We start from the raw sequence: 22,536 nt of genomic DNA on the forward strand, positions 1-22,536 counted from the left end.
ATTATTTTTCGGGGGCATTTGAGCCACAGATTATAGACCACCATTTGATGAGATTTTGCCTCTCAGACGGCCTAAAAACTAATGAAGGTTGTGGTCTTTGGATAAAACCTTCCGTCCACAATTCCATGCTGTATTGATGTTGGTATATATCACAGGAGAGACAACAGGCAAACGTTGATCAAAATAACAATTCTTCTACATTCTGAAATTGTATAGACTTAAATTAAGTAAATGCAGACGTTTAACAATTTAACTCTTGAGAGCGTAAAATGAACCTGTAAGGGTCCATTTGGTTTCATTTTACACTCTCAAGAGTTAGAGTTCTAATAAGGGTCCATTTGGTTACCAACTCTCCATCAGTTGGGGACCACCTGGAACCCCCTCAAGGACCACTCACCGGTGGTCCCTGGACCACTGGTTGAAAACCACTGCTTTTATGATATCGCCATTTTGTTGCACCTTGGTATATAGGGTCAAAGCCTCATACCTGTACTTTGCAGTGCGTCGCATTATGAGCTTGTAGATCAGTTATTTCCGTTGCATGACGGATCGATAGTAGCCAAATGAAATGTGCAATAGCACAGCTTTCACATGTTTCTATGCTTTCAACTTCTCTCTCTACACAAGTCTTTAAACAATTAGGTTTCTTAACAGTACCTTCATGATGCTCAGTGACATCATAGAAGGTAGGCTTGTTCCCCCTGCCCACATCACTAGTTAGACTGATAGAGAACTAGATAAAGTAGGTCTCCACCAGGGCAGGTCAGGTTGTGGCCTCCTGGTGGCGCTATAGGGTGAAAAGGGTGCCATTTCTTCTTAAGCCTTGGGTGGCAATTGGATGATTTGAGACATTTTGTTCCAAGAATGTGTTTAGCAAAAATCCACCTGTTGGTGGCTATAAAGATTTCACGTAAGTTGCACGCTGCATTCATGATTTGAGGCCTTTTTGTTCAAAACGAGCCAATCCTGCAAACTTTGAAAGCCAACGTTAGCCAATTAGGATGGAATATGAAATATCGGACAGATCCGTCTTGAACACATGACTATAGAGATCGGGTGAAACGATTTTGCGTGATTTTGACAGAATCTGGAGTAGTTATATCAAAAAAATACGGGCCGCCTATTGTGGAACCCTGGATTAGGGTAACAGACAGGACGGACGGACGGACGGACAGTTATACACGGAGGGAGTGCAAAACATACTCTCTCCCCATGCCTTCGGCCTGGTGGAGACAATAATGGGCTTTTTTGTTTTTCCTTCACTGGACCATTCTCACATGTCCCAGGCCAGGAATAGGTGGACCAGAGGAGAAGTTCCCACTTCCCAGCTCCATTCTGGGTTTTTTTAGGAATACTTTTAAGATAATACGCACGTTTTTCACCTATTTTGCACCCCCCCGGCCATGATATTTAGTTTTAGTTTTTTCGTGAAAAGTCGTGATGAAATATTAAAGAAAAATAAAGAAGTTGCCACATGTATTGCTGTATATTTTGATGAGAAATATTTTTTATGGAATATTTTACAGGTATAAATATACCCATGTTTTTATGTTTTGACAAAAAGGATGTTTAGTGTTCTAAAGGGTTAGGATCAGTGGAATAGTAATTGACTTGTAGGATCTGGGGGGTTTTCTGGGTTATTTCAATGAAAGGAAGTCTTCTATGACCTTTGCAGAGTCTCTACTGCCACCTTGTGGGCTGACCGCCATGCACATTTAATACTCACAGAACAGTTCAATATCATTTATCATTTATTCACTCAGTTTGCCTTACGCCAAGAGCAACTCAACAGCACACTGTGAAATGTCTTTGGGAATAGGCCAACAAAGACATATGGATTTAGAAAATAAATACACAAAAAGCAAATGCAAAGTTAAATTAGAGAAAAAAAAATACAAAAATGTGGAAAAATATCCTGATCAGTCTCATACAGTAAATCTGGTTCTTCCTAAAAGAAGAAGAAAAAAGAAAAGAAAAGAAAAAGATTCAACTTAATGATTTGAACAATACCAATATGGTGATGTATACAAGTGGTTCTCAAACTTTTTCATGTCATTTCATTATTGAAAATAATATGCCACGAAGCCCCATAAGAGAAGATTTTCAAGGACCCCCCAGTTTGACATGCATTAGGCTACGGTCCTTTTCATCTCTGGGACCCCGATTTATATTGTAAAAAATAGTAAAGTCAATGTTAATTTAACTCTCGAGGGTGTACAAATGGAACCAAACGGACCCTAACGCAGAGTTACAGACACATTTGGGTCCTATAGGATCATTCATCTGGAGATCGCCTGGAACTCCCCGGACCCCACTTTGGGTACCACTGACGTATACATGATGATAATGGTCATGCTACTGTACGTGTAAAGTAAGGTTACTTACAGTCATGCAGTACACGAGATGCATTCAGAGAGCGTACAGCTCCATGAGGTAATCTTTGGGTACGATTCCAACGGCTCCCTTCATCTCTCCGACCCACCAGCCAAACTTCTGATACTCCTGATAGTGGAGAGAGACACATAGTATGAACTGCAGTGTGCCGGATGTCCATCAGGGCTAGTATAGTTAACCCATTCTGACCTGAGATCAGATTCATACGAGGTTTCCACTAGGACACACACTGGTCTGATTAGCCCATTCTGACCCGAGATCAGATTCTAAAAATGTCAGTCGTTCTTCGATTTTTCAAAAATAGCAGACCTACAAGCTCGTAGAGCTTGTAGATCTGCTATTTTTCAATAGCTAAAGCATAACACGATGCCGACACCAAAATGGGTTCCCGTTCAGAATGGGTTAAGTAAAATTAAAAGTTAAATTAAAACAAATAAATAAATATAATATTGAAATAGATAAATTAGTTAATGTCTCACAGGTTATTTCTTAGAATTGTGTTCCTTTTGTTGATACAGTTAACCCATTTAGGCCGTACGACGTGTGGGAACGTCATAACTAATCCAATCGACGGGTTGCTAGGACGTGTATAAAGCCCTTAATTTCTTTTTTTATCACATTTTGTAACCCATTTTTCAACCCCTGTGTCGATTAACTAATGTGATCCTGGGCTCTATACACACCCTCCGCCAACCTGGGGAGAGCAACGGACTTGAACTCATGCTTCCTTCATGCCCGAGTGTCCCAAGTTGCTCCTTTTACACCTGACAGGGGGGAGTTTCCCTGGTTGGACGTAGCACGTGGAAGGAACATGTTATTCCAACCAGTTCCTTTCCCCTCCATCAGGCGCCCCGGCTGGCCAGGGGGAGGCAGTTTAGAGACCAGGATTACTGCATGTTTTTTGTGAGGGTACCTACCCTAGGGGACACGGGGAGAAGATGCAAACTATGTATGGGCACTGATGACGCGGAGGAGGAAACACGGCGCCAGCACGCAAGCCGCAAGCCCTTCATTTCTGACTTCAACATGCCTCTCGTTCAAAATATGAAGCGAGTCATCATCAGCGACTTATATCGTAATCTTAGCGAGGTAAGCAAGCAAAAATATGTCTCCCGGAACGGAAGGGGGGGTGGGGCTTCACAGAGTTTGAAAGAAATCCCGGTGCCGATTGTTAATATGCAACTTTACACGAATGGCGCACGCATGCGTGTGTGTGCGTGTGTGTGTGTATTTTTTTGTTTATGTTGTCAGTGAGTTTTCTTCTACACAGATCTCTAGATCAGTGGTTCCCAAAGTGGGGTCTGGGGACCCTTAGGGGTCCTATGAGGGAATTTAATGTCCAGGATGAGGTACATGCAAGGAATGTGTTTTGCCACATGTGGCACAGTAAACAACACCACTATAAAATAAATACAGTAGATTATATTGACCACGGTGCAAATCGAGGTTGGGGACGGACGGACGACACAAGGTCTTTAACATTCTTGCTTTTCCTATCGCTCTCTTCTCCTATACATTTGTACAAATAAAGGAAAAAAGGAAAAAAAAGGCTCAAAATCTTTTTTTTTTAAAGAAAAGAAAGAAAGAAAGGAATAGTAGCCAGTAAAAGGGTGATCTACAACGAGGGCTCAGCCCCCCCGTGACCTTGACGCTGGAACCCAAGGTCACGGGGAATAAAAAGCTTAATGGACGCCGCAAAACAAGCATCGGCTCCGAGACCTCTCGTCACCCCGTCCTCCCTCGTTATGTCTTTAACTCTCTGCCTCGCGGTCCATTCTCCCATGACCCTCTTCTTCTTATTCTTCTTCTTATTCTCTCTGCGCTCCTCCGAAAAGGAGGAAAAAAAACAAGCCCCGGCCGACCGTCCCAGTGACAACTTTTACTACACGTCTCCCCTTCTCTCCCTCTCTTTTTTCCCCCCTGCCTCCTGAACACGCCGCACGCCCCCCCCCCCAAAAAAGGCCTTCATTGTGCACAGAGAGAGAGAGCACCGACGTCACGCATAAATCTGTCACGGCGCGCCGAGTAATAGCTCCAAATGGCTGTCAGCGTGCAGGAGATATATAAGGAGGGGGGTAAGCGGCAGGGAGAGAGAGAGAGAGAGAGAGAGAGAGAGAGAGAGATCTGAGACAGACAGAGAATACCCCTGCTCTGCTCTCCCTTTGGCCGAGAGCCTGACCTCACATCAAAGTCCTCCTGGGGACATGAATCACTGTAGCGGAGATCACATGATGCTACCAAGAGGCTGAGAGAGTAGGGCCCAGAGTGTGTGTGTGTGTGTACGGTGTGTGTGTGTGTGTGTGTGTGTGTGTGTGTGTGTGTGTGTGTGTGCGCGCGTTAGTTATTTGGGAAAGAGGTCCGCTAGATATAGGGAGTTATTCAGGAGGTCGCACAAGACACATACACACACACGGTAAACGAACGTAAACATGTATTTACACACACACACACACACGCACACAAAAAACATACAAGTGTTTTTGAACCGGAGCCAAAGCCACACTACACAGGGCGAGCTGGGAGGGAGACAAGCTGTGGGATTTGTTCCACACGCTGGCCTGGAGGTTGTGAAGGAGGCGGAGGAGGGGGGAGGGGGGGGGGGGGGGGGTACAGTAGAACACAAGGCGAGGGAGGGGGCTGTCCTGTCCTGTCCTGGTGGGTTCCAGCATTTTAGGGTGCATACCACCATGTAGGAACAGAACAGCCCCCCCCCCCCCCCCCCCCCTAGCTGTGATGTCATGGGTTCGTGTACTTGGCCCGTGACCCCCTGCATGGCGTCTGCCCCCCCCACCCCCTCCCCTCTCTCGAAAATAGCTGATCTACAAGCCCCGAGCACGTAACAAGTCCTACATGGGGCTATTTTCGGCTTGAGGGGCGTAACGTTTATTACAGAGTAGACGACTTGGATGGAGACATGGATTAAAAGATCAGACTTAGATGATGTAAGGCTTGGGGGGGGGGGGGGACTTTGCGGCAGATGAAGAGATAAGGAAGGCGCTTGGCTTTTTCTGTTACGCCACAACAACACTGCAATGTAAAAAAGAACACCTGGACGTTATCTAATTACTACATCTAACGAATTAACAGCAAATTAAACAATGCACCATAAGTTACCCCCAAGACACAAGCTGGTAAATATCAAGTCTGGTGGAAATGGTATTTTGCGCACAAGTCCCAACTAATCAACGCAAGCATGTGCGCGTGTGTGTGTGTGTATGTGTATGTGTGTGTGTGACAGGGAGACTTATGTGTGCATTATGACTTCCTGAAACTAGCCTTTGAAAGCCGCAACACCTCATTGTGCAGCTCTGCCCTGCAGTGGCTGACAAATAAGTCATGCTTGAGTGGGTGTGCGGCTGGAACATGCGCACGCACGCGCACGCACACACACGCACACGCACGCACGCACGCACGCACGCACACACACACACACAGGTGTGTGAGACCTAATGAGAGCCTGCGGACGGGGGTACGTAGGGACCCCACACTGTGACAACAACACACACACACACACACACACACAGTATATGACTGCCCTGGTACCTCTGCGTTCACTTCCTAAAATCCCCCCCCCCCCCCCCCCCCCCCCCTCCTCCTCCAATATTTTAGTTTATAAACATTTGGGCCGATGATGAAGTGGCGAAGTACGATAGCAATGCAAAGAGCTCAAAGCCTATACACGGGGTTAGTGTGATGCAATGCAAAGAGCTCAAAGCCGATACACGGGGTTAGTGTGAGCTCAAAGCCTATACACGGGGTTAGTGTGAGCTCAAAGCCTATACACGGGGTTAGTGTGAGCTCAAAGCCTATACACGGGGTTAGTGTGAGCTCAAAGCCTACACACGGGGTTAGTGTGAGCTTGTGGACATTTCCGGGGCGCGACCACCAGGCACGCGACTAAACCCTGCATACCAGCAGCACGCGTCATAAATCCAGGCTAACGGAGGAAGAGAACAGGTTTTTAAGCCGTGAGGACACAGGTAGGTAACACAGCTGCACATTGATTTCCCCCCCTAATGAAGCGGCCTCGGAGAGAAGCAGACATGTTTGCCCGTTGTGTGAGAGAGAGAGAGAATGAAGCTGAGAGAGAGAGAGAGAACATAGTGGTGGTGGGTGTGGGTGTGATGACGATGGCTGGCAGGCGCAGATCAGATAATGGACGGTGTTTACAACGTATCAATCCTTCTGGCCGCGTACTCAGACACTACTCGGGTCTAGATTAGTTTTTATGTGCTGTGAGTTGCGGCGGGATGGGGGGGGGGGGGGGGGGGGGGAGACGAGGGACTTGTTGGACATTCTGATATCACACAATCTCCGTTCTGCCCAGTCGACCGACCGACACCCAAGTGGGGGGTCTCTCTCACAGCTCACAGGCGTGTATAGTGTGTGTGTGTGTGTAAGGAAACTATGGCTATTTCTGAGCTGTGGAATGGAGTGAGGGGGGAGGGAGCGAGGGAGAGGAGAGGAGAGGACTCAGGGGGAGTGGAGGGAGAATGGAAGGGAAGCTTGCAGCTGGTCCCCCCACGGTCCAGACAGGTTTTATGGTCATTGCCCTCCCCTCCCCCCTACAGGCCACAACCCCCAACACCAAGGTTTCAGCTAATGGCACTCAGTCGCCGTGAAAGGGCAACTTGATTCTTGGTTCTTTTCCACAGAAGTGTAGGAGGGAGGAGGGGGAGAGAGAGGGGCAATAAAGAGGCCAGAGGGGGCTGTTTTTTTTGGGAGATCTGCTTCGGATCTCTTCCCAGGCACTCCCAATTTGAAGACAGATGCAAAATCATTACTTTGCTTGACGTGATAACACCAGGTTTGTTACGTTTACAAAATAAAACATTTCGTGGATAGGAACGTGGGAATAAAATGGGGGTCGAAAAGGCTCATCAAAAAAAAAATATATATATATTGTTTTTTCATATATCCCCTTTCGGCCACTAGATGGCAGACTTGAATTTGTAAAAAGCCTGAAAGGCTGGCAGGTTTCCACCATGCAGGCAGAGAGCCAGAGTGACTCATGTGAGACATAACAAAACACGAGCCAATCTGCGCCGTGCATGTTTCATATAATTTGATATAAACCCCTGCAGTTGACAGAAAAATGAACCACCCCCCCCACCCCCCCACCCCGCTCTCGGGGGTTATTTGCTTTGCCATGTTCGACAACAAGCTTGATAAATGTAGCGAGACAAGAAAAAGAAAAAAAAGAACTAGCACACGGTGCGTGTAAATCACTTCAGCACAAAGGGTCTCCTATTTAGTGGCATAATAAGGAGGGAAAAGGCACATGCATGCAGGGGCCCCCTCGCCCCCCCCCCCCTACAACACTCACACCTGGCTCCCGCCAGCACCAACGAGCCCCGGAGCCGCCCGACACGACAAGCTCTCGGAAATTGTTCCGTCCACTACACGTCCTCACCTGGTCTGAATAGAGTGGCCGACCGCGGCCACGGTTTCCTGAGAACACACATTCTTATTAAAGCCTCCCCGCCTGGAGAGGTGAGAGAGACGTCTGCGAGGTGTGTGTGTGTGTGGGCTGCTGAACCCCCACGACCCCCCCCCCCCTACAAATAGCGCCTGCCTGGCACACACACACACACACACACACACACACAGATGAAGAGTGATGGAATGAATGGCGCTCCCTCCCTCCCTCCTTGCCAGTCGGGACCACGCCGCGGCCAGCGGCCACTAAATAACGGTTTCCGTTGTGACACAACTAATCCCCGTCACGGCGCCCGAGAGCCGCGGGCTCCGCGTCAAGCCTCGCCTCTACTCGCCCGTCGGCCGAGTAACTAAAAGTACATTTACTTATGTAAGTTTATTTATGTAAAGTATAGCCTACTGAGCTTACAAAAATGCATAAGGTGTTTGTATACACTTTACTCGAGTATTCATACTCCTTTTTACTTCCACTCCACTACATCTCAGATCCAAATATTGTACTTTTTTTAGTCCACTACATTTATTTGACGGCTTTAGTTACTTGGTTATTTTGTAGATTTGGATTAGGGAGCTTGTAGATATGCCATTTCCAAAAGATTTGTATACATTCGAAAAGGTGAAATGAGACATTTCTGCATAAACAGTACTTTCTACCTTTGGTTTTTAAATACATTTTGATACTTTTACTCAAGTACATTTTGAATTGCGGACTTTTACTTGCAACGGTGTATTTCTATTGATACTTTTACTCAAGTATACAAAATGTAAGTACTTTTTTCCCCCCTGCCGCCAATGCCCTGCACCATTCCTGCCCGCTGTATACAGGCGGCAGCGAGCCAGACGCTGCCAGTAAGGATATGAACAGCCGGCTCCCTCGGAGCGTTGAGAGAGGCCCAGGAATAACTCCTTGGTGGTCTTCTGGTCTGGAGTTGGCACGGCCTCTCCAAATACCACAGTAAGTCTCACAACACTTGGCATAAGTGGGGCCAGCAGCAGCAGCAGCAGCAGCAGCAGCGCTAACACTGGAGCTATGCCCCGTGTTAATGAAGACACTGCAGAATATTAGCCCATTCAGGCCTGACCAAGATTTGAGGCACATTTTAACGATTTAAAAAAAATAGCAGACCTACACGCTCGTAGCGCGCCACTCGGTGGCGCGCTATGAGCTTGTAGATCTGCTATTTTTCAATAGCTAAAGCGTAACATAATGCTAACACCAAAAGGGGTACCCGACCAAAATGGGTTAGAGAGAAATGTGCCTTCCAACCTCAGAGCAGGGGTGGGTGGGCAACGTCGACGATGGAGGGGGCCCCCACTATGTTTCCACACTATCACTCCAGAGTAGCCTGGGCACCATTTCATTTAGGGTATATTATGATCCTGTCGGGAGCGGATATGATATCGTTATACATCATGTTGTAGTGTTGTTTTGTATAGTCGACAGGCAGGAACAACAGGTTGGCAACTTCCTTCTCCCCTCAAACCGATTTTTCTCAATAAAAGCTACGAGAGCTTTTATTGAGAAAAATCGGTTGTTCCTGCCTGTCGACTACAAAACAATACTACAACACCATCCACTCCCGACAGGATCATACGGACTTTTGAAACAGAGACCAGGCTTTCCTCCCGAGGTGGTGGAAAGCCTGGTGAGGCGAGGTTACTCCAGAGGGCCACATTGCATACTGTATCACTAATACCGTCGTAGCAAAGAACAGCCGATCTACAAGCTCAAAACGTGTTGCGGTGCGACGCGTTTTGAGCTTGTAAGATGTGCTATTTTTTCTATATTTAAATTGAAATCCTGAAAAGTATAATTTGTATTTAATTTCAAATTTAGTTATACTTATGTTAACTTTATGAACATAAAAGCACTAAGCGACTAATATAGACGCGGCTCATGTTTGGAATTGTAACTGTAATCAATACTATATCAGAATTCCGATATTAACTTGCGGGCCGCATTAAGTGCGGTGGCCCCCGGGCCGCCAGTTGATATTAACCTGCGGGGCCGCATTGCGTGAAGGTGGGGGTCGCACGCAGTGGCCCCCGGGACGCCAGTCAGAGCCGGACTTACCGTTGGGCTAGGGTGGGCTGCAGCCCGGGGGGCCCCCCGACTAGGGTACACAGCTCCTTTGCGCGCCCCCAAGGGCCCTCAAATTTGCTCCAGCAAGGTAAATCCGGCTCTGCCGCCAGTTGGTATTAACCTATGGGCCCGCATGCCGTGGCTGGTGGCTCCCGGGCCGTTAGTTATGTATTATTCAGAGGAAGAAGAGGAGGAGGGTTCCTCTGCTCTGACTCTATACTGAAGACTGAAAAATGTTGCTATAGGCCAAGTCCTAAATTAGGCGATCTACAAGCTTACAACACGTAGGAGGACACACTTCTATAGAAGGCATGCCGACGTCCATCATGGAATCGAAATGAATTGTTGGCGACTGAGAACGTGAATCATCCATGCCTTGGACTGTACCTTGCTCAGGATGTAGATGGCATCTCCACGTCTGAAGGACAGCTCGTCTGCGCGGTCTCCCGCGCAGTCCCACATCCCTTGGTAGTAGTTGGGGTAGTCGGTGCTCTTGTTAACAGCTGCACAAGACGGGGAGACGAGAAGATCGGTCAGACAGACACCTTTATGCTGTTTTTTTGTTGTTGTTTTTTTATGGTACCATCATGCCCGATGAAGGTCTGACGACCGAAACGTTGCTCAATAAATCTAAACTCAAGTGAAGACAGTGTGCGGGATTCTTTTTTTTCTCTACTTCTCAATGGCACCAACATCAACATATCGGAGCAGTGGTTTTCAACCCTTTTTTTTCATATCAAGGTCCAGAGTTTATTCTGCATTTGAGCCACGGACAGACCACCGTTTGATGACATTTAGCCTCTCAGGGCCAAAACTAAAGAATATATGTTGTTTTCCTTGGATAAGATTCTGTCCACAACTCCATGCTGTATTGATGTTGGTAACATTAGGAGAGATAACAGGCAAACGTTGATAAAGAAATAGCAATTCTTCTACATTCTCTACAATTGTCTAAACTAAGTAATGCAGATGTTTAACAATTATGAATGTAACTCTTGAGAGCGTAAAATGAACGGGTCCATTTGGTTTCACGTTACGCTCTCAAGAGTTAAAGATCTATAAGGGTCCTCATTAGGTTACCAACTCTCCATCATTTAGCTGGGGGCCCCCTGGAACCCCCTCAAGGACCACTGGTGGTCCCCGGACCACTGGTTGAAAAACCACTGTATTAGAGGTCACATGTACTATATGTATGCGCCTGAAATTTCCTAGCACGGCCAACAGGAGGCAGTGGAGAGCCAACTAAATAAATGCAATGTGACTCCATGAATGGAGTTGGTCCCCCATCCCATGATCATGAAGCTGCTCATTAATTTACTGCAGTGGTCCGGGGACCACCAGTGGTCCTTGAAGGGGTTCCAGGTGGTCCCCAGCTAAATGATTTACTTGGCAACCAAATGGACCCTTAATTATTGTTAAATTAAACATCTGCATTAAGTCCCCACAATTAGGGAATGTAGTTTTTTTTTTAATTCTGATCAACTTTTGGAACTATGGGCAAAATCTTATCCAAAACAATACTGAATAATTATTAATAATGATGGCCCGTCTTAGTTTTAGTCACCATAGCTTAGTTTCCGTCAGTGAAAAAAGGTAGTAGACGAACATTTTTCGTCATAGTATTAGTCGACAAAATCAACACTTGGTCGAGTATTTAAATACAATATAACCAATCTGTGTGGTCGAGTATGTTAATACAAAGCGGCAGGACCACTACTACTTGTCCACAAGAGCGGTACTGCATGAAACTAAAAGGGAAGCGTCTCGCCTTCACAAACGCGTTCTTCGTTATCAGCTCAGCTGTAGAAATGTGTACTGCTCGTGCAGGGGGAAAAGTTACAGATTGCACCATTTCAAATACATTTTAAAATCGCAGTTGGTAATTAGAGTCACACGACGAAGACTATAAGGCCTTATCAGCTGAAAACACATGTATTGCATTAAACTCACAACGTTGCATTCTTAGTACCAAAGGAAAGAAGGAAGTGGCCAACTAAAGGTTAGTTAAATTCAGCACTGCTCACTTTCAGCTTGCATTGCTCACATAGAATAGTTCCTCTCTCTGCAGGCATCACTTCCTCCATGTCATCCTCTGTAGTGGCAATCTCAAAAAGTACATTTTACAGTAAACCCCACAACCTATTTTCTCGTTGCTGTCGGGAGGAAACCTCATAGCGCAATTTTGGAGGTTTTTGTTTTTTGGCATAAATCAGTGCTATTGAACACCCTTTATGTTGTTTCGAAAATATTGAACCAATGGAAAGTAGTAACAAGTGCTTTGGACAAAACCTCTTAACTCCATTGGATCCTCAAATTGTCTGCTAAAGCAACTAACTCCACCACCTCTCCCCCTCTCATGGAAGTAATTGACAACATATAAAGTTAAATCAACTTCGATGAGGCTGTATTGCTTTGTTTTAAAAATATAAGGTTTTCTTAATTTCCTGAAAAATTTATATTTTTCATTTCCTGAAAAATGAACATTTTGGAGTTATGAGGTTTCCTCCCGACAGCAGAGATATGTTCCTTGTTGTATGTGGAATGATTTTCTAATAATCAATATATTTTTAAGCTTGCAAACCTGTAACATATTTGATTGAATAAAACATTATTTAACCCAACTAATAATAGCCTTTTCCCAATCAGCCATGGTGGCCGGTGATTCTTTATAATTAACGGCCAATTAAACATTTTATTGGTAAATACCACCTGAGGGAAACCCCGAATGGGCCTCAGGTCTAAATGGGTTAAAACAGTGGTTCTCAACATGGGGTCAATGGACCCCCAGGGGCCCGTCAGGGCCCATTTGGTTCCAATTGTACAAAGAGTTAAATTGACATTGGTTTTACAATATAAATTGGGGTCCCAGAGATAGAAATGGCATTAAATGGGGTTCTGAATTAAATGGTCCTTGAAATTAAAATGGTTGAGAATCACTGCTAGAGCCGTAGAAATCTTCTCTTATGGGGGTCCCTGGCATATCTTTCCACACGGGGGTCCACGGGCTAATACGTGTCAACTTGGAGGTCCTCGACACGAAAAGGTTTGAGAACCACCCCGTTAAAAGAGAGTAATAACAGTACCTGGCCTGGGCCGGCTTAGTGGTCCGGGCACCGTGGCTGGTAATCCAGCACGACAGTGTGTCGCGGGTTCGAGTCCCGATCCCGACGAACTTAGCTGTGCGTCTTCCACCCCCCCCATCGCTCTCCCCTTTCCCGTCTAACTACTGTGATCTATAAATAAATAAAAGTATCTAAAAAATGTAAAAAGGGAGTACCTGGCGCAGGAGGAAGAGGAGGAACGGGCTTGGTGCATACGTCCACCTTGGGGGGACATGGTGGTGGTGGCGGTAGCGGCATGTCGTCGTCCTCATCTGGGAAAGACAGACGGACAATATCCACACATAAGTCAACAACGTACAGTACCGCTTCTCAAGGCAGGGTCCCGGGACCCAGTGCTGTAGCCTAGCTTTTCTTCCCCACAGACGGTATACAGTACCATAATTATTCCCTGCACGACATGCGCACGTATATAGGCTATACGCTCGTGCGGGGGTTACTGGGTCAATGAATTAAATGATTAGCAAAACGTTGTGCGCTTTTTTCCCCCCTCCAAACACACACACACACACACACGGCACACTGTGTATATAAGCGGTTGATCCTGATAGAGATCACCTGGCAGTTCTTCATAGATGTCATCGTCGACGGGCTGAGGGCCCACGTCGTCGTACGTCTCCTGGTCGTCCTCGTCGTCCTCCTCGGGAATGATGCCCGTCATGTCTGCAAAGAACCAAGCGCTGACGTTTATACGTGGGAATGATGCCCGTCATGTCTGCAAAGAACCAAGCGCTGACGTTTATACGTGGGAATGATGCCCGTCATGTCTGCAAAGAACCAAGCGCTGACGTTTATACGCGGGAATGATGCCCGTCATGTCTGCAAAGAACCAAGCGCTGACGTTTATACGCGGGAATGATGCCCGTCATGTCTGCAAAGAACCAAGCGCTGACGTTTATACGTGGGAATGATGTGACGCCCGTCATTTATGCTAACACCGAACTCTTAATGTTTATCGTCTCGGTCGGGCAGAACCCTTGTATCTCCATATTTCTGTTTTTTTCCCCAGAAATGAATCCCCTACTTTGTAGCCGATCTACAAGTTCACAACTCCTTACATCGCAAGCTTGTGATATGGAAAAATGTAATGTCACGATTGTTTTTATTCAAGCAGTATCACGATACATGATATTATCACAATATATTTTTTCATGCTGTTTTATGGTTATTTTTCAACTTACTTAACAGTACAACCACCTAAGAGGCGACACAAACTAAGAGAAAAAGGAGTCAAGAGACCATTTAAGACCTAAATACGAAATACCTAAATATGAAACCGTCGTTCTACAGAAGTATAAATTAAGGTATAGAACTGCAAATCATAGAATGTGCATTCATTCTATCACGATATATATATATATATATACACACGATATCTCTGAAACGGCATATTGTGGAGACTTTGTATCGTCTCGATATCGCCCACCCCTACTGTACTTGTCCTAGTGTAGATCTCCCATTTTCGAGAAAACAAATATCACGTGAAAGTGGTTATACGTCTGCCTGTGGGCTTCATAAATATTTAACCAATGAAAGTCCATTTGGTTTCACTTTATGCTCTCAAGAGTTAAATTATTGTTAAGCATCTGCATTACTTTATTTACAAGAAGTCTACACAATTAGAGAATGTAGAAGAATTGTTATTTTGATCAATGTTTGCCAAAAGCATGGAATTGTAGACAAAAGTCTTATCCAACGACAACAAAATATTCTTTAGTCTTCTGGACTAAATCGTAACTCCGGTGGATCCATTTTTGGTATTTCAAGCATTCTGTTCTACTTTAGCTATTGAAAAATAGCAGATCTACAAGCTCATAGCACACCACCGAGTGGCGCGCTACGAGCTTGTCGATCTGCTATATTTGAAAAGTCGTGAAAATGTAGCACACATCTTTGAATATATATTTCAGAGCGAACATTTTTAACAAAAATATTGGCTCTGGTATATTGGTCCCTGGAACAACATATTTTGAGATGGGGTTCCGTGGCCCAATAGAGATCATTCTGGGGGTCCTTGACATGAAAAAGGTTGAGCACCACTGACATAGAAACATGGGTTTTTCCAGGAATAAATATAGGATTTAGAAGCCTTTTTTTTTTAATCGACCTCAGTCCAAAATGGGTTCAACATGCAAGGTTTATAGCCGACAGCCACGATATGGAAAACAAAAATGGCACTCGTGCACAAAGAGAGCGGTGAAAAACATTTCGAGCGGCGGTTCTCGACCGGTCTGCGGCCGGGACTCAAAATATGACCCCTCTCCGTGACTGTGTCAGTGAAGTGACCTTCTGCGACGGGTCTCATCATGGCCATGACGACCCACTTTTGGGTCCTGGCGAGAACCGCAAATTTGAAGAAGCCCCATTTAGAGTGTCGTCGTTCCACATTTGGATTTAGCGTTCGTGCGGAAGCAAAAATACGTCGGGGGTTAATATTCATACATGGGCCACGTTGAAAAGCCGTGTGACGGGCGGCTTCACCCACCTTTCAGGACAAAGTCGATCTGTTTCACCCATTTCTCGGCCTCTTTGGGAGATGACGCACAAAACTGCACGAAGGAGACGAGACATGAACACGGCACTCAGTCCCGACGTACAGTTATACATATATTAATTAACATAAGCAAATAACACTGCATTTATGCATAGTAAAATGTTCCACGCCAACGTGTTAGAAACGCTCATTTAAAAACCCTTTTAGACGTGCATGTCAGATTTGGCCCTTTGAGAGAGGCCCGGGGGGGGGTGCAGAAAGAAATGAATGTTGTTTTATTAATAACGATTTAATGAAGTGTTAATGCAAATATGACTTTTTAAATGGCGTGTAAAGTCGAGGCTCATGCTTGGCGTTTCGTGGACAGAAAAGGCTACATTTAACACGGCGATGAGTGGGTCTGCTCAGGCGCATCCATTAGGAGCCATGTCACGCCTGTGACCTAAAGTCATGCAGTATTTTGGAATAACTATCGTATCATTTACAACATATAAACCCATAATCCAATTCTCTTGCTTCTCCAAACATCCGCCATCGGCCCAGAGACTCTAATCTTAATCGTCCCGTTCGGAGCAGATGAGGCCTTTACTAGCAGCCCTCATCGCGGTGGTGTCCGGAGAACTCGCCAGTTTTTCCGACTCGCCGAGGTTTAGTGCATTTAGTTTTACTTCACTCCGGTATCCCTCATCACCACACCCCGTTTCTCCTTCAATGCTTTACTCCTTTTTACATAATGGTGAGATAATGCTACGGCTGAAACGTTAACCAATGGGGTGGAAATGATCCGTATTAAATATTATACTGTCATTTATCGGTGGGACAGAGGGTCAATCTTTCGTCACTCGGTGAGGGTCAAGGGAAATATTTCTGTTGATTGATTGAATACGTTCTGAAATGCTTCCTATAAAGTTGTAAAACATTTTTTGGAAAAATCTGAAAAATCGATTACCGGTATATGCTTTGGAAAGTGGTTGGCAATAGAGTGAAGTATGATTGACTTCAATCAGCCTGGCATCATGCCAAGTGTCAGAAAGCATGTGAATAGTTTAAGTCAAGATTTACAGTCGACATCTGTCAGAATTCTGCATTTAAAATACACTGGGATTGTTCTTTAACCACTTTCAAACTACTTCCCAATGTTGCACGTGCCTTTATAGGGTGAACAAACTCTAACAATGAACATTTTCAAAAATAGTGAAAAGAAGGGCCATTTCCACATTTGATCGTATGGCAAAGTAGATTATATGAGGCTTAAGTGGTTAAGATGCTCCACTCCATTCAGAGCTACAGCACATGGTGGTTTAGTTTCAAGAGCATTCCTCGTGTTCCCCTCCCCGTCAGCCTTCCTACTACCTGCATCAATAAAGGAAACTTAGAAAGGGGGATTGGAAAGCCCCTTCTCAGATATTGTCAAAAGGACCACTGTACCTGATACACTCGCCTGCCGGGGGCTGAAATCTCAAAGCAGGAGTCTTTCTTGGAATCCTTTCGGAGGGTGCCGTTCATTTTGACGGCATATCCATCAACCCCGAACTCACCTTTCTGCTGCTTGTCTGTCAAAAAGATAAGTTAATTGAGCAAAGATGGTGGGGTCCTTAAACTCCACATGACTGACACACCACATGTGCTCCTTTCATAGCTGCCCAAAAAATAATGCATACATTTACGCCATCTCCCCATTTGCTTATACTTTCTGTCTCAGAGAGAGAGAGAGACAGATACTGTATATTGTTTTCCTATTGTTCTAGAAATATATACTACAGCATTATATAAATGTAGCCCCTTTCTTTGAAAACAAAGTTGGTTAAGATTAGCAGTAACAGCATTGAATGGACTATACTGTGCCTTCAACCATCTACAGAATAAAATGAAAAGGCAGCATCGCCCTGCTCCCTCCGATATCAATTCCAATAAAAACCTGCTCTATGCATCGTCAACATGTTTTCTGAATCTAAAAGAAGAAAAAACGCCTGTACCTTTTTCACTGCTGTAGTAGTAGAACGTATGGCTGCTTATAACGCACCATCTCTTCTGCCATTCAGTGCCAAAGAAGCTGTGATCTACAAAAGAATGTTATGTACAGAAGAATGTTTAATAATCTTATCTACTCGACAACCTTCCAGCCTTATTCTGGGCATGTCATAATAGAACGAGCATGCCCATCTGTCAAAAACAGCTGATCTACAAGACCTTGTAGATCTTTTATCTTCTTGTGTTTTTTTTTTTGTCTGTTCTGTTCCGTTCAATCTTCATCAACATTCCTGGTGTGGATCTGACGGAATTACGGACATAGATGGAACCCACCTTTTCTGCGTTTCTCCAAGTACCCTTTTTTTAATACAGAGGTCAGATCCTGGGCTGCCACAGGTGGGGACAGTTGAGCACCTGCAGGGGAAGTGAAATGGAGAACATGTTTAAGAACTCGAGAACACTACAGATAATCCCCCTGTAGTGACTAGTGGTGACTAGCACATCAAAAAGATGTCATATTGTCATCACAAACTCGCTGAAAAAGGCCAGCAAAATATGTATTCAGGCTTTCTTTCTTTCCACATGAGCCTTCTCTTGGGTGTGAGTGAGTGAGGCTACAGCTTGTTTGCTACCATCAACAAGTCATCATCCCCTCCTGTGTCATCATTAGCCTCTGAACTTGCATCCACCAGAGCCTGCAATTAATTCATATTAGACATGCAGTAAGTACGCCCAATTAGGGTAGAGGATATCTGCGTACAGCACGTCTACTTAAAACTAATTAGTAGCATCCAGGTAGCATCCATGACACCATTTGATCTGACCGTGAATGGTTGGAGGACATCATTCATACAACATTTGAAATCCTCCTCCCGTTGCCTTGATATTCTGCCAGCAGGCCTGAGGCCTCAGACAGTCTACAAATTGTCAACACATCTTTTCTCTCAGGTTACTTCCCACAGGCCCTGAAAACTGCAGTCATCAAGCAGTCAACAAGCCACACAGAATAATCTATACACGTCATTAATGAACAATTAGGCCCATATTTAAACAAGAAAATATGTTGCAAACCATGGTAATCCAGATGACATACCATTTTACATAACCATACCAGGGGACTAATGGTGCAATGCAAACGCTGGGTGAATGCATTGAACAAATCAATTAGACGAAGACAAAACTGAAGTAATTGTTTCTGGAGCCAAGGAAGAACAATTAAAAGTCAGAGCTCAGCTTCAGTCTGCAATGTTAAAAACCACAAAACAAATCATCAGAAATCTTGGTGTAGTCATGGGACATGAGGCCCAGACGCTGAGTCAGAATTATTGATCCATTCATCTCAACCCAATTCACTAATACTAATACATTTACAATTAAGGGTTTGACAGACTGCTCTCAACAGACACGATTTAATAATTAATACTAAGGGATAAAGTATCTGTGTGCTAAAAAGGAAATCGCTAATGCACACAAAACGTGCTTTTAAAAAAGTAAATACTTCTACAAAGTAAAACAATAATGGTTATCAGCAAATTCAGTTCATAATCAAATAGAATGACCTCAAAGTTGAACATTTTATCTAAACGTCTTATTTCCGTCACTTGGCTCAGGTAATTGCATTGTCATACCGCACACAATTCCGTCCTCAAACTGGGGCCTGGGGACCCCCAGGGGTCCTTGAACAGCTAGGAGACTGTAGCTTTGAGAGTGTACGGGTCCATTTGGTTCCATCTGTACAAAGCTTGGATTTTATAGTACATTGCGATGCCAGAGGAATCTATGTCAAACGGGGGTCCGTGCCGTGGCGTGGACTGATGAATCCCAAAGTGGGGGGTCCTTGGAATTAGCAGCGGTCGCCAAACCTTATTGGCCGTGCACCCCCTGTTACCTCCTGACCTAGCTGACGCACCGCCTAGTGCCAACTGCCAAGTCTCGTTGTATTTGGCCGAAAATGTTACATTTTTTAATATGATTTATATCACAGAATGTCACTGCACTGAGAGACATGCAGCTGTTGTATACTCCCACAGCTGCTCTATACATCTCCTTACAACAGTGGTTTACCGGATTTTGCCGTTTTGGGCAACAAAACAAAACACCATAAAACCGCCATTACCCTTTTCATGTCACACATCCCCTAAAGGGCGTTCGCGCAACACAAAGGGGTGCACGCACCACAGTTTGGGAACCCCTGATGTAAAGTATAATGGTTAACATCTATAAGATTTGATTAGAAAAGACTATATTATTTTAGGGGTGGGGGGGTTGACATAATCCATATACGTATCCGATTCCAGTCCATCACCTTTGTTATAATGTACTAGGTTGATAAAAGTTCAAATGAATAGTCAAGGTTTGTTCATCCACTCGGCTGTGTTTTGGCTGTGTTTGAGTCGCCCTGTCCCGAGTGCAACTTCAATGCAAATGCTCAAATGCTGTGTCAAAGTTGCTTTGTGTGTGAAAGGGCGGCTATAAAAGTGGCAGCTGCTTAAGAACCAATAAAACCCAGACCCTTTCTCTAACACTACAATCACAGGAGGCTTTCCCCTGATACTCCGTCTAAAACAAGTCAAGTATACGAAATAAGAGAATCTCATAATGACCATCTACAGGTATATACTAGACGTGGCTACTGTACATTGAGCAATGTGTTTTCTCTAAAACTGCAGGCCTGGTGGTAACTGGTAATGGGCCAGGCCAGACCATAGACTGTGACCAGGGCTAATAAACCATGCTCTTGCTGTCAGGGGTGAGGGGTTGGGGGGGGGGGGGGGGGTTCTGTCTGGTGGAAGTAGTTATACCCTCAGATTGCTTCCCCAAAGTATGTTGCCAAGCTACAGCTGGAATGTCTGCCTCACTCTCGCCTGCTCAGAGTCACTTTCTCCCACACACACGTCACTCTGTGGTTTGTATGTTCATTCCAGACAGAATGGAGACCCTATTTTTTTTGCCCTTGGGGAGGAGAGATTTTCACTAAAGGTTTGCATAAACACGCATCTAAAAGTGCAAAACAGTGAAGGTATTCGACACAGCATTTACTGAAAAAGAGGTGTCAGCCAAGTTAAGAGAGTCTCCCGAGAAAGCCTCAGCCAAGAACACTCAGGGGTGAGGTGAGGTGTTGTATAACACAGTGTGGTTCTCAAAGTGGGGTCCCGGGACCCCACTTGAGAAGGGTTCCAGGGGGTCCCCAGTTAAACCCCAAATGGATCCTTACAGGTCCATAATAACTCAAGTACAAATGGAAAAGAAACTGGACCCTCGCAGGTCTGTAACTCAGAGAGTGTGTACACACACACCCTTGAGTTATAGGGGTCCGACGTGGCCCAATGCATACCAAACTGGGTGAAAATGTGAGAACCACTGGTATTAACAAATATCCAAGTGGACACGTACGTGCGTACGCGTCCTCGTCTTCTCGGTCTGTGCCATCCACGTTGCTGTCGACCTCTTCCTCGTCATCGGAATCCTCCACACCTGTGGAGGGACAGAAAGAAAGAAAGTGCTACAGTAGGTAATCATGTCACGTGTTTAACCATCAGCTATATGACGTGAATCGGAAATTAAGAGCTACTAACAACATGGACCGCAGTGTCCCTATATTCTTGAGTGAACATTCGTCAAAAATAGCAGCTCTACAAGCTCACCACGTGTGACAAAGAGGCTTGTAGATACTAAACTAGGCTATTTTTGCCAATTCTGGTGTCCCGAGGGCCCTAGCCTCGGTCCCAGCCTTACTCATCTGCGAAGAGAAAAGCCTGGTCACAATATAAGGCAGAGAGTGCATAGCCGGAAGTGTCGGTCTGGAACATGATCCGTCAGATATTTTGTTTGACCAATCACAACACTTGTTTCATTCACGGAGAATGTAAACAGACTGGGTAACCCAGTATATTAAGTGTAGGGTTTAAGTGAGAAAAGGACTAAACCATATGTTATGTCTCTACTCTGTGTGCCATCTTTACATACCACTGCTGACTGTACAAGGCATTAAATACAATTGCATTATGTATAACAACGTACACCTGCAAGCTGATCATTGTTATAATAAAATAGAATCTCACTTTTGGCCTGGAAATCATGTGGGAACCTGTGTGGGGATACAGTAAACAGAGAACATTTATCACATGTTATACTGGATAGGCTACTATATACACAAAAAGGATATAAGAATATAATAAGACAGAAAAACATAATGTATTGAGAGAAGAGAGCGTACTGTACATAGCATACACATACCCCAATTTAACCTCTCTGATTCGTTTAATAAAGGCCTCTCTCTTCTCCTTTGCCTTCTTACTCAAAGTTTCTCCTTTCAAGCCATCAGAAAGGAAGGTTTCTAGATCTAATTAGAGGAAAAGTTTTAAAAAGAGATGAAGATATTGATAATTAAACAAGTTAAGGTCAACTCTGTTGTCACTTCAGGCTAGGTAATTAATTCCACCATTGCTCAATTTGATGTCATTAAATTAAAAGAGAAAAAGAAAATGCCAGCAACAACAATGATGGGGTACTCTGTCGTACGGCGGTGTCGCTCGCTGAAAATAGCCGATGTACAAGCTCACAACGCCTCGCCTTGCAACGGGTTGTGAGCTTATACATCGGCTCGTTTTGTTTTTCCTCCGGCGAGCGACACCGTCGTACGACGAAGCATCGAGTGCACTCACTCTCCTTGACTGAAGCTTCCTCTTTCACAAAACGGTCACTTTACTGTTTACTTTGCATTTCTCTCTTGGGCTGGGCTTTACTTTTCGGATCAAAAAACGTCAAAGCGACACAAGGACAACAAACAAACATATAGAAGTTATCGAAGTTATTGTGTGTGTAAAGCATACCCGAAATAAGTGTCGTTAACTCCTCTGGAACAGCACGCATACTTAACATGAATTATTCACACTCACAACAACAAGCCCAGTAGCCCACCGTGGCAACAATGTAGCGTCCAGAGTGGAACTCTGCTATGGCTGAACACACACACGGAAGGAAGCGAAAGTGCATCAGAGACACGGAAGTTTCCATGTATTATGATCTCTCTGACC

The 22,536-nt window shown here is 44.8% G+C and overlaps 1 protein-coding gene across 1 annotated transcript; it reads right to left on the reverse strand.

Moving 5' to 3' along the window:
* Positions 1-1,761: 1,761 nt before the first annotated feature.
* skap2 (src kinase associated phosphoprotein 2) lies at positions 1,762-22,512 on the reverse strand. Its single transcript, XM_080767916.1, has 13 exons — positions 22,333-22,512; positions 21,737-21,842; positions 21,562-21,587; positions 20,894-20,974; positions 17,834-17,914; positions 17,506-17,589; positions 16,958-17,082; positions 15,521-15,584; positions 13,594-13,698; positions 13,194-13,289; positions 10,304-10,419; positions 2,386-2,502; positions 1,762-1,948 (listed from the first exon to the last, which is right to left on the reverse strand). Exons 1-12 carry the CDS (start codon positions 22,379-22,381, stop codon positions 2,410-2,412), a joined length of 1,026 nt encoding a protein of 341 aa, XP_080624042.1. The 5' UTR covers positions 22,382-22,512; the 3' UTR covers positions 1,762-1,948; positions 2,386-2,409.
* Positions 22,513-22,536: the final 24 nt, after the last annotated feature.

This window comes from Protomyctophum bolini (assembly GCF_963924005.1).
Source record: "Protomyctophum bolini genome assembly, chromosome: 7".
Classification (NCBI taxonomy): domain Eukaryota; kingdom Metazoa; phylum Chordata; class Actinopteri; order Myctophiformes; family Myctophidae; genus Protomyctophum; species Protomyctophum bolini.

Coding starts and splice junctions, on each gene's coding strand:
- skap2 (XM_080767916.1), bottom strand. CDS start 22,381: ATGTTAAGTATGCGTGCTGTTCCAGAGGAGTTAACGACACTTATTTCG. Junction 13,290..13,593: donor CATCTATGAAGAACTGCCAG/GTGATCTCTATC, acceptor TGTCTTTCCCAG/ATGAGGACGACGACATGCCG. Junction 10,420..13,193: donor TCCTCTTCCTCCTGCGCCAG/GTACTCCCTTTT, acceptor CGTCTTGTGCAG/CTGTTAACAAGAGCACCGAC.